The sequence below is a fragment of the Salvia splendens genome, chromosome 11, assembly GCF_004379255.2.
Source record: "Salvia splendens isolate huo1 chromosome 11, SspV2, whole genome shotgun sequence".
Classification (NCBI taxonomy): domain Eukaryota; kingdom Viridiplantae; phylum Streptophyta; class Magnoliopsida; order Lamiales; family Lamiaceae; genus Salvia; species Salvia splendens.
In genome coordinates, this window is record NC_056042.1 from 32,651,141 (window position 1) to 32,663,620 (window position 12,480).

The 12,480-nt window shown below is 33.9% G+C and overlaps 1 protein-coding gene and 1 pseudogene across 1 annotated transcript; one reads left to right on the top strand and one right to left on the bottom strand.

Annotated features, from left to right (window-relative positions):
* Window positions 1-2,165: 2,165 nt before the first annotated feature.
* LOC121754825 (secreted RxLR effector protein 161-like) lies at window positions 2,166-2,687 on the bottom strand. Its single transcript, XM_042150124.1, has one exon. The coding sequence runs from the start codon at window positions 2,685-2,687 to the stop codon at window positions 2,166-2,168; it is 522 nt and encodes a 173-aa protein (XP_042006058.1).
* A 5,111-nt stretch (window positions 2,688-7,798) lies between these two features.
* On the top strand, window positions 7,799-9,429 carry LOC121754827 (annotated as a pseudogene).
* The last annotated feature ends 3,051 nt before the right edge of the window (window positions 9,430-12,480 follow it).

Genomic DNA, 12,480 nt, shown 5'->3' on the forward strand with positions numbered 1-12,480 from the left:
TTACTCCAACTACCGTATACTAACTATGCAATATATGATAAATTATTATTTATTGAGAAGTGTATACGACAAATTAATTAGTTGCATGTTGGGGTTCAAAAGAAACTATATATTGATTGCCAAAATCTGTTAGGTTAGTATTGTGACTATAATTATACTGCTATTAATTTATTTTATTTTAGATTTAGATTTGTTCCATCGTCATAATCCCTAAAAAACTATCCGGTCTAAAAAATAATGATGGATTATCCATTGATCGGAATTGCAATTCGAACCTTATACTAACCACACCTAATTAATAATCTTAATTGTCGGAAGTTTCTTGAACAATGGGATTTGTAAATTAACAAAATTAACAAGAAGTTTAATTATACATTTGTCACTTGTGCTTTAAATATAAGAGCTGGTCGCAGTGATTCCAACTCTTAATCTATTGGTTGAAGGAAATTAATATTACTATTAAGTTATAAATTGTCTTATATCGTGTTCTATTATATTGATTTCTTTTTGGACTGTGGGTGATATCTCTTTAATATAATATAACATAATACATTTAGAAAATAATTCAAATACAAATCCTTATTAGTACATAGTAAAAGAAAAGATCTTAGAGAAAATTTGAACATCCAAACAAAATCAAGGTTGAAAACGATGAGAAAGAAAGCACCTCATTTTCGATTGGAAATTTTAAAAATCACTAAGAAAATTGAAAAATTGGAAAAGCACCCCATTCAAGATTATATGCTCATCACAAAAAGAAAATTTAATTTTAAATTTTAAGAATAGAATACTAGCGAAGAATCAACTTTTCAACTCTTAAACTTCTACTTTTATTTTTCTTTTACTTTTACTATAAATGCCTTTTTTATGCCAGCTTTCAAGAAATTTCCTGTGATTTTCTAAAGTCTAAATCATTATTCTTCAATGTATAACTTTTTCTAGCCAAATAAATCTGACCACCGATTCACCGACAGCAAATTTCTTCATTTAAAGATAAAAAAAATCAATTTATGATAATTAATCACATTGATCAATCCAATTTAATTTTAACAACACATCTCGACTTAATTAAGATCACCTTAATTCTCATCTTTAATTTCTTGTACTTTAGTTTTACTATGAATACATCCAAAAGTAATTGTAAATTACAGAAAGCATTAAAAAAATCATCCAATTAATCAATTGTTCCACCAAATTTTCTATAAAATTAATCTTCTTGAATTATTTACATGTCTTACAAGATATGGGCACGGCCTACTTGATTTAGGACATATATTAAGCAGGCTTAATTATCCACCAAATCCACTTGCTAAACCACTAAATAATGGTAACATAATCACATCGTATCCTGTACAAGATACTCCCCTAAATAGTAACTGCGTGTATAAATTAATTATTCGGCTTATTGTAATTAATAATTGGTGTAAATTTGTTTTAATTTGTCTGTTTGCATTAATTTGGTCTTCTTAAATAATTATTGTTACGTGCGCATATATACAACCTATATATAACCACGGCTAATTGTCGCATAGTGCATATAAAAAAAGTAGTGGTAAATGGTCATATTATGGCTGACCATAAACAGATTTTTTTATGGAAAATCAGACCAGTTCAATAAGGATTTATTCATCTTAAAAGCATCAGATTTGAAGGACAATTATACCCTTTTTTCTCTACTCTTGAGGTCCTTACATTTACTACAACAAAAAAGCATAATTAAGAGTCGTTCTCTTTTTTTCTCATTTATCATTTTGACAACAGAAACAACAAAGGATGGAATATTTAAAGAATATGTACGTAAAAAGTATAGATTTACGTAAGACGTAATTAATTTCTATCCAATTATGCACATAAATATTAAAATATAATTCTACTAATATATTTTATGATTCCTTTTTATTTGACTGATTTTTTTAGTTTCTATTTGATAGAATTAAATAAAATGTAATAATTTATTCTTAAAAAATGAATATTAATTTGTGTGTAATAACTTATTTCTAGACAATTCTACAATATCTAGATATTTCCATTACAAAATCAAGTTTAATAATATTTCAACACTCCCCCTTAAACTTGATTTGTCATTCCGAGCAATGTCCTTATCTTGATAAAGTCTTCATGCTTGAGCGGCTTTGTGAAGATATCAGCAACCTGATCTTGCGACTTCACATACTCGACTTGAATCTCTTGATTTGCAACGCATTCTCTGATGTAGTGGTAGCGGGTGTCGATGTGTTTGCTTCGGTTGTGGAACACTGGATTTTGGATAGCGCAATGGCCGACTTGTTATCCATACAAATAGTTGTTGGCTTCTTTTGTGGCCACCCGAGCTCCGATAATAAACTCATGAGCCAAATTGCATGACAAACACTGAAAGTGGCGGCCACATATTCGGCTTCGCATGTTGATAGTGTGACAATTGGCTGTTTCTTAGACATCCAAGTGAAGGCAGTGTCTCCCATGTAGAAAACATATCCACTTGTACTTTTTCGATCATCATTGTCTCCAGCCCAATCACTATCGCTATAGCCAACAAGCTTGTAATCATTAGACTGTGAATAAAATAGGCCATAGTCGATCGTACCTCTGAGATAGCGGAGTATCCTCTTTGCTGCCTTGAAGTGGGAAGTAGTTGGATTTTCCATGTAGCGACTTACGAGCCCAGTAGCGTACAATATATCTGGCATTGTGCAAGTTAAGTACCGTAGGCTTCCAACCAAGCTCTTGTAATAGTGTCGGATCCACCTTTTCTCCTTTGTCGTTCTTAGATAGCTTGACCCCGCACTCCCACCGGCGTGTTGATTGGCTTGCAATCCTCCATTTGAATTCTTCAAAATCCTCCTTTGCATAGTGGTTCTTGTGTGATGAATACTCCATCTTCAAGTTGCTTCACTTCCACACCGAGGTAGTATGCCATCAGCTTCTGCAGCTTCTTCATAGTTGACTGGTTCACAATTAGCAAATAAGCAGAATAAGGTAAGATCTTCTAACCTTTCAGTGTCGTCATAACTTCAGCCAAATTTCGTGCGCGTTGTGTGGCTCTTTCGTTCAAGAAAGATGGCGGCGAGCCTTCAACAGATGTAGCAGGAGTGCAGGTGGAGTTGTTTGTTCTTGTTGTTCCTCTCTTATTTGCTCGTCTATTCTTGGATCTCCAAATGGAGGTATGGAAGTGGTGTCATTGTCCGAGCCGAAATCCCATACTCTTTCTTCATCGAACTCCACATCTCGGCTAGTCATTGTTTTCTGCGAAGTTGGATCATATAGCTTATAGCCTTTAGTGTTAGAGTCGTACCCGATGAAGATGAATGGCTTGCTTTTGTCATCGAGTTTACTCCTCGTTTGATCCGGTACATGTGCATAAGGCTTTGCTCCCGAACACTCTCAAGTGTGCGATCCCTGGTTTTCTTCCGCTCTAAGCTTCTTGAGGAGTCATTCCCCACACACTTCTGGTGGAGACCGATTAGACAGGTATACAGCGCACGCCACTGCTTCTGCTCATAGCTCATTGGGCAAATTCTTCATCTTTAGCATACTCCGAGTCATCTCAACGATAGTCTTGTTCTTTCGTTCGACCACTCAATTCTGCTGGGGGGATCTTGGAACCGTTAATTGCCGCCGAATTCCTCTTTCTTTGCAAAATTCTTGAAACTCCCCGGATGTGAATTCTCCACCTCGGTCGGTCCTCATTGCTTTGATCTCTAGACCACTTTCTTTCTCAACGGCGGCCTTGAACTTCTTGAAATCGTCAAATGCTTCTGATTTCTGCTTAAAGAAGTATACCCACGTTTTTATTGAAAAATCATCAATAAATAGTAGGAAATAATTATTTTTACCGAGGGAGCTTGGCTTGATTGGTCCACACACGTCTGCATGGATTAACTCCAATGGTTTCTGAGCTCTCGAACTTGACTCCTTTGGGAATGGCTTTCTGAAGTGCTTCACAAGTAAGCATCCTTCACAGAGTTGATCGGGGTGCTTGATGGGCGGTAATCCTCGTACCATTTCTTTATTTGATAGCAATTTTAAGCTACCAAAATTCAGGTGCCCAAATCGAAGATGCCACAACCAAGACTTATCTTTGTAGCATGCTTGAAGACACTTCACCACATCATTTTGCACATTTAATAAAAGCATTCTATTCTTAGACATTGGCACTTGGGCGATCAAATTATTTTTGCCATCTCTTATTGAAAGGCTATAATCCTTATTATAACCTTTTTCTAAGAGTTGTCCAAGACTCAAAATATTATTTTTCATATTGGGCACGTAATATACGTTAGAAATAAAATCATGAGCTCCATTCTTCAAACGAAATAGTATCTTGCCTTTCCCTTTAACTGGAATTTTAGATTCATCACCAAATGAGACGTTACCACTTACTGATTCATCAAGCTCCACGAACATGCTTATGTTCCCGCACATATGATTGCTCGCTCCTGTGTCGAGGTACCACGTATCATCTTTTCTCCCAACTTTTCCTTTATAAGCTAGAAGGACACAACCATTTTCTTCATTCGTTTTCTCCACGTAATTAGCCTTCTCTTCAACTTTTGATTTTGCATCTCTGCACTCGGAAGCATAGTACCCATATCTATGACAATTGTAACACTTTATTGAAGATTTATCGTACCTCGATTGTAGGGAACTCCTTCCTCGTCCCTTATTTGGGAACTCCTTTCTTTCTTCATTGTTCGAAAAATAGCCTCGTCCACGTCCACGAGCATATCCTTGGCCACGACCACGATCTTGTCTTTGTCCGCGACCTCTTCCTTGTCGACCACCACCATTGCCCGAACTTTCTTCTTTCTCCTTTGGGCTCACTTGCAACTTTAAAAGTTGCTCCACAATTTCCCGTTTCTTCTTTTGTTTCTCCTCATATGCTTGTAGCGATCCCAAAAGTGATCGATACTCATTTCCTCTAAATCTTTTGTTTCTTCAATTGTAACTACTATATGCTCAAAATTAGGAGTTAGAGAACGCAATATATTTTCCATAATTCTAACATCCTCCAATTTTTCACCATTTCTTTTCATTTGATTCGGACTCTTTCATATGTAAAGACTCAAATTCTCCTCTTAAAGTTTGGAGACGTACCTTCTTTACTCGCTCCACACCAATACACGAGATTTGGAGCTTCTTCCACGCATCTTTGGCGGTGCTTGCACTTGAGATCTTCTCGAAATCGTCGTCCCCTAGAGCTTGGTAGATGAGATAGAGAGCTTTCTTGTCTCTCTTTCTCGCATCTCGCAATCTATCCCTTTGTTGTTGGGATAGATCGGTCTCGTCTTGCGGCTCCTCGTAGCCACTCTCCACGATCTCACAAACATCGTGGGCTCCCAATAATACTTTCATCTTGATACTCCAATTATCAAAACTGCTCTTATTGAGCATGGGGACTTGGAACGATGGCAAGTTAGCCATACTATAGGTAGGAACTTATGGCTCTGGTACCACTTTGTTGGAATATAGGAAATATATTGGAGGAGTATTTTAGTTTGGAGGAAATATTTGAGGGGACAATGGGTGGAATATTTGGGAAGTGATTTAGGAGATGTTGGTGTGGGGAAAACTAAGACAATCTTTATTTCTCAAATTCTCTCAACTTCTCAACTTATCTAAAATGTTACAACTCACTCCTATTTATAGGAGTCCTCTTCCTATTCTAGAATCTACATAATAATTTTATATTCTAAATATCTAGATTTTTATCTATAAAAATCTAGATATTTCTTACGTAATATCTAAAATCTAGATTATTCTCCTAAAATATCTAGATATTTCTACTAAAATATCTAGATGTTTTCTCAAGCTTATTTCTAGACAATTTTACAATATCTAGATATTTCCATTACAAAATCAAGTTTAATAATATTTCAACAGTATAATCTTTCATTATAGATTGTTAATTGCAATTGATTTAATTGTTGAGACATTTTTATATGGATATCACTTCACATAATTTTTCATAAAAAATTGTCATAAAAATGGTTTTCTTCTCTAGAGATCTCTAAAGAAGCCGAACCCAATGGTCTCGGATTCAAGTATGAGAAGTGGAGATCCCAAGGTCCATAAATAGTACTCCCTCCGTCCCGGATAATTCATCTCACTTTGACCGGGCACGGGTTTTAAGAAATGTAATGAAAAGTGAGTTAAAAAGTTAGTGGAATGTGGGTCCTACTTTTATATATTAGTTTTATAGTAAAATGTGAGTAGAAATGAGTTAGTGGAATATGAGGTCCACTACCAAAAATGGTAAAAGTGAAATGGGACAAATTATGTGGGACGGACCGAAATGAAAAAATGGGACAAATTATCCGGGACGGAGGGAGTAAATTAGAAACATACAGTTAAGAAATGTGTGTTAATGCAGGATGATCTTTGAATTTCTACTTTAAACTACTCTTCCATGGTGGATTGTGTTTAAACAGCTTTATTCCTAATTTTTTGTTGTCCCATTTCTGATTTAGAATATTTTTCATAGCTTTAATTCTTATATGAATGAGAACTACTAGCTAGTAAGACACGAATATATGGTGCGACAAATTTAATGTAGAAAATATTCCACACTACTCAAAGTAAAAATTAACAAATATACTATATAAATAAAAAATATAAATATATATAGTCTAAGTGTGGATGATGATGTTTCGGACTCAACCCGACCCATTTACCGCACACAAACCTTGACACACGGAATTAATGGCAATGAAATCATTTGGCCGGAGAGTCAAATCCATTAGTTGACTATTATGAAAAGAACATTCAAAATTTAATAATTACACTCTAATTCTTATTTTAATCAAGATAGGCATATTTGATCATGCGCCTAATTTGGTATATTTAATATCTCTATGAGTCATCACGATGTGGATGGGAAGCCCCCGAGAAATATGGAGTTAATGAAATTTGATTGGAAATACACTAATCATCATTATTGGTTACGCTAATCAAAATTTTCGAAAACCAAATATCTAATCCGACTAAAATCTAATTTAAAATTTGATTAATTTTTGGAATTTTACTCGATATGATTTTAAATTTTTGGTACATTTTGATTTAGGTGTATAAAAATTGAATAAATCATAAATCGAATTTGTATTCAATATTAATATAGATAATGATTTATACTATGTTTACGTAATTTCAAGAAATTAATTTTTAGATTTTTGGATATTCATATCAATGGATATTTTATTGCCGCCTCTAATGATTAGTGTGGCTGAAATAAAATGTTGAAATCGAGAAACAAAAACAGGTATGATTATTGATAAAGTTTTTCCACTAGCAATTTCAAATCCAACATCTAAAAAGTCTTCAAAAATTCTTAATAAGACAGCTCTATTTGATCGCTGCTTTACACCTGCCTTAAAGTTTTGGATTATCCCATTGTTAGATCCCAATAAAACGGAATTATTACTATATTACAACTAGTTCACATATAATTGACGAAAGATACGTTGAAATTAATTAAATGTCCACAACGCCAGTTCATTCCATCAGCAGACTTTGCAATAAAATAATGCTACAAAGATTACCAAATCACATTAGTTAGACCTATAAAACCAGCACAAGTTCTTATCAATTGGAAGAGATTAATTCTTGAGTGGAAAATAACATAAAAAGACAGAAAAAAGTGCAGTTTTGTCCATAGAATTTGGAGGTTAGTTCATTTTTTTCAAAGCTTAAGACTTTATGCCTCGAGAGAATATTGACAATTTTGAAAGAAAAAAAAGTCACACAAACTGATTTTTATTTGATTTTTATGCAGGTTACCTTAATTATATTTTCTTGTGAAGAAATGGAGATTTCCACCTTCAGAAACATAGCTGATTTCGTAAGAACAATTTTAATATATTCCAATTTACACAAATCATCAAGTAAATTATTTAATTTTTTGTATAATTAATTGCAGGGAATTATGGATTATTTCTCTTTTTCCAGCAATGGCCAATAATGGATGATTTCAACTCAAGTTCTTGTGCTTTTCGGAAGGGTTTCATCACTCCTACATCCCGAACCCGCCTCTGCCAGACCTCAAGAGGGCGGCAGAGGCGGGCCCGGGTGGGGAAACGCGGCCGTCTAAGCAGCTGAAGCAAGAGAGGATGTCAAATTCACCCCCTCCATTAACAAGCTTTGCACATAGCCCTGTGTGGGAGTTGTGAGGCCTAAAGAGGAGACATGGTCCCTCAAACCATTGACCAAACCTCGAATAATGTGATCAAGCCATGCCATGGGATCAAGAGAATCAATCCATCCAACACCAAGCTTGCTCAAGCACAAGACCATATCTTGGCTGAGAGAAAGAGGAGGGAGAAGCTTAGCCAGAGGTTCATCGCCTTGTCGGCCCTCGTCCCCGGCCTCAAAAGGTAAATACGAGGTTTCGATTTCATCTGATTTTGCTAACGAGTTGGATTTACACCCAATTCGTATGATTGTCGAGTACAGATTCTAAGTTGGTATGCAAAATCAGAATTTGATAAAAAAAAATCGTATACTAAATTTTACATACAATTAGTACTTTTCTTTTTATTTATATAATATTGTTGAATTTTAGGGTTTTTTTTGAATAATTGTGTGGAAGCTCTTTCCATAACAAAAAAAAAGTTTGAGAAAATTACTGTTTTTCCATTTGAACTAAAACAATTTTCTGCATCCGCCCGTGCAGATGGATAAGGCCTCGGTTCTTGGAGATGCGATCAAGTACATGAAGCAGCTCCAGGAAAAGGTGAAGGCGCTAGAGGAGAAGGCGAAGAAGACGACCGTGGAATCGGTGGTGTTTGTCAAGAAATACGAAGTGAGCGGTGGAGATGGCACCGGAGATCGGGATTCCTCCAACGGGGCAGCGGTCTGCGAACCGCTCCCGGAGATCGAAGCGAGATTCTGCGACAAGGATGTGCTGATTAGCATCCACTGTGAGAAGAGGAAAGGGGTTTTGGAGAAAATCGTTGCAGAGATTGAGAAGCTCCATTTGTCAGTTATCAATAGCAGCGCCATGACTTTCGGAGATTCTTCCCTCAGCATAACAATAATTGCACAGGTATACACCGATGTCGGATATTGTTTGCTTTTTTCAATAGCCAGTACACCCTCCCTCAAACCCTTCGAGCCTTTTTTAGGTATATTGTTGGCTCGGTTAAAATTTCAGCACACAGTCGACGACAATCCAATCTATTACTAAGTAGAAATCCATTTAAAACCCCACCCTCTTAGATATATTGTTGGCTCAGTTAAAGTTTTAGTCACATGCTTATAGTAAAATAGTTTCAGTTCTCTCTTTATACTTATATGTTGGTTTATTTGCAGAAGGATGGCGATTCCGGTATGAACATGAAGGAACTGGTGAAGAGTTTACGCAGTGCTATCGTATGAAGGAATGCAAGTTGTTGATGACACGACGACGATATATCTATATCTATATCTATATCTATATATATAGTTTTTTACTTGATTTTCCTGTTGAGTAGCTATCCACCATTTTTGATGGCATCGATCATCACCTCTAGAGTTTTGTTGTGGGGTTTATTTTGAAGAAGGGTTCTTTTTTTCCCAACTCTCTCATGAGTTGGTGTTTTTTTCATGGTTCCAAAATAGTTTTGGCCATGTTTCTATAGATGCATACCCTTCTGTTGTAAGTTGTAACTACCTCATAGCCTAGTTAGCTAGGGTTTTCATTTTGGTGGATGGTGAGAGACAGGAAGTTAAGGTTGTTGTTTTTTGGGACTTTTGAGAATCTTTGTTCTTGATTTGGTCTCTTTGTGCTATGTAAAATGTGATCATCACTTGTTTTGTTCAGTAATTGATATCTAGCTATGTGTTTCACAGTTCAGTGTTGTTTCATAGTTAGAATTAGAAACATGTTACATTATGATTAGTAATTTGCATTTCAGCTAATTTTACACACTAAAAGATTATATCTTTACTTAACGAACATATTTTTTTTTTTATGATCGACACTATGGATGATTGAGTGCTAAAATTTAACTCTATCACTGGGATTATTTTCTAATAATTCTACTAATTCAAAGGGAATGAATTAAGTAAAATTAGCTGAAATGATTGAAAATTATCAAATGTCTTTGAATATCACAAATTTTCAATTAATCCATCTAAATAAGTAAATAGTACTAATAGATTTAACTTATAGTACTGTTTTTTTTATCAATCTAGACTATTAATTCTCAATGTAAACGTCCCCTTGTAGTTGTATAGATATACTTTTAATAAACTTTTAATTGCCACGCAAAAACTAATGCATCCTGCAAACTAAAATGAAAATAACAAAAGTTGAAACTTAGAATTGAAAATGCATGAATATTCCAAACAATTTGTTCATTGTCAAATGCCAATATCAGTCAGAATTATACATATTCGTTGATTTCTTATGCAATGAATTAACATGCCTTAGCTTCCTATGCATTCATAATTCGTATTTATGTTTCATTCTCAGTTATTCATATAACCTTTTTATACATTTGATAGTAATATATAGTGAAATTTAAAGTGGCATATGATGATTGGAAACCAACCCGAACTGGAAATTGGGAACATATATACTATACTTACAATTAATTCAAAATATGAAATGCGATAAAATGGATTATAAAATTGGATTAGATAGAAACTAGTACTAATATGTTAGATATGACGTTATCATATATTAAGAACTCAAAAAATGTTGAGGAACTAAGAGCCACTATGCGTTCGAATGCATGGCACATTTGTACTAATTAATTTTAATTAGTAATTATAAAATTTTAATTAAAACCCTAACAAACCCATAATTAAAATAGATGCATGTTGATCGTCCAAATTACTCGACCAATAGACTTATTCTATAGTCCACGTTGATTGGTCTAGGCATTGTCAATTGGTAGATTATAAAATTGATGGATTAATTAGAAAAAAAATACATTGGCTCCTAAATATAGATGTATAGTGTGAAAGCTTATGCCACTAAATTAATAATACAGATTAATTTATAAGAGGTAGTTGCGTATATCTTTAAAGAGACCAGTACAATCACAATCAACTTTATAAGAATGAAATAAGTGACTCTTAGTATATATAGATCGAAGCATACACGCAAAAAATAAACAAATTAATTAACAAAGATAATGAACATGATGTGAATGAAATTTACATTTAAAAATTGATTATAGCATGATATATATTGCAGTATTTTATATCTAACATTAATATAGAAAAGGTTAATAATAATCTCTTAAACAAAAGTTATTTAGATTATCAGTATTGATTAATTACCAAATCTTGAAGGTCTCCCTTTGGGTTAAGACGTCATATCCAATGTTATGTTTCTTGCGACAGTTTAATACTTTAATCTCACAATTTGCACATTATGTGACTGAATTATTGATGAGAAATAGTCATCACCTAATTTTATAATTAAACTAAATCACAAGGCATTAGTGGCCGGAACTAAATTAAAATTTATTCAAAAAATAATTTTTAGGTAAATTATCATTTCATTACTAAGAATTTTGCATAAGAATTTACATAAAATTTGGAAAATTTAAAGATTCTATATAGAAAAAAGAAGAAGAAAGTGTAAAGTAGACTTGAAAAACACATATCTATTAATAAATAAACTAAGAATATAGTAATTAATATGCTACTGAGCTACCATATATGTGCAGACAAAATAAATGTTCCATCTCTAGACAACAGAATGTCTTCTTTAATAATCTCATAATAATTTTTAATTAAATTGAATATTAGAAGTCGATCCCTATTATTTTGCAATATCTCGTGAATTATGCTAGCTAATCAAATGTCTTAAGCTATGAATAAAGACAAAGCTTTGTCGTTTTCAAAATCCAAATAGACAATTAATTAATAATGACTCCTATATTTAACCAATGTCTTAATCCCAAGAAATTGACTCGAACGAATTCAAATAAATTGCTTACAGATCTTGATGTAATAAATTAAAGAACTGTGAATTTTTTAATTCGTAATACAATTATTATGTTGAGATATCGCTGTCCATGTATTTATTAAAGCACGATTACTTGATTTGAAAATCAGGTTAAACAATTTTTTATTTGGTTGAATATTATTATTATGTATGAATGTCAGTAGAAATGCGGCCATGGCATATGGTCATTAAAGAAAATTAGTAAATAACTAGGGTAAAAGATTAAAATTAGTCCTAAACATATACTATTTTACGATTTTGGTTATAGACATTATGCTTTGAATTTTCATCCAAAACATTTCACTCGAATCACAATTGGTCAATTAAATTTTAACGGTGAACGGCTTTAAATTGAATTTTAAATGTTCTCTCCCTCCCTATTTTGAATCCGATACCCGCCATCGTCTCTCATTCTGCTAGACGTCGCCGGTGGCCGTCGCCGCCTCTCATACTGTGCCGCCGCCTGATTCCCTCTCCTCCTATCGTACTGCGATTCCGTCGTCATCTCCCCTATTCGATTCCTTCCATCGTGTACTTGAAGGTAT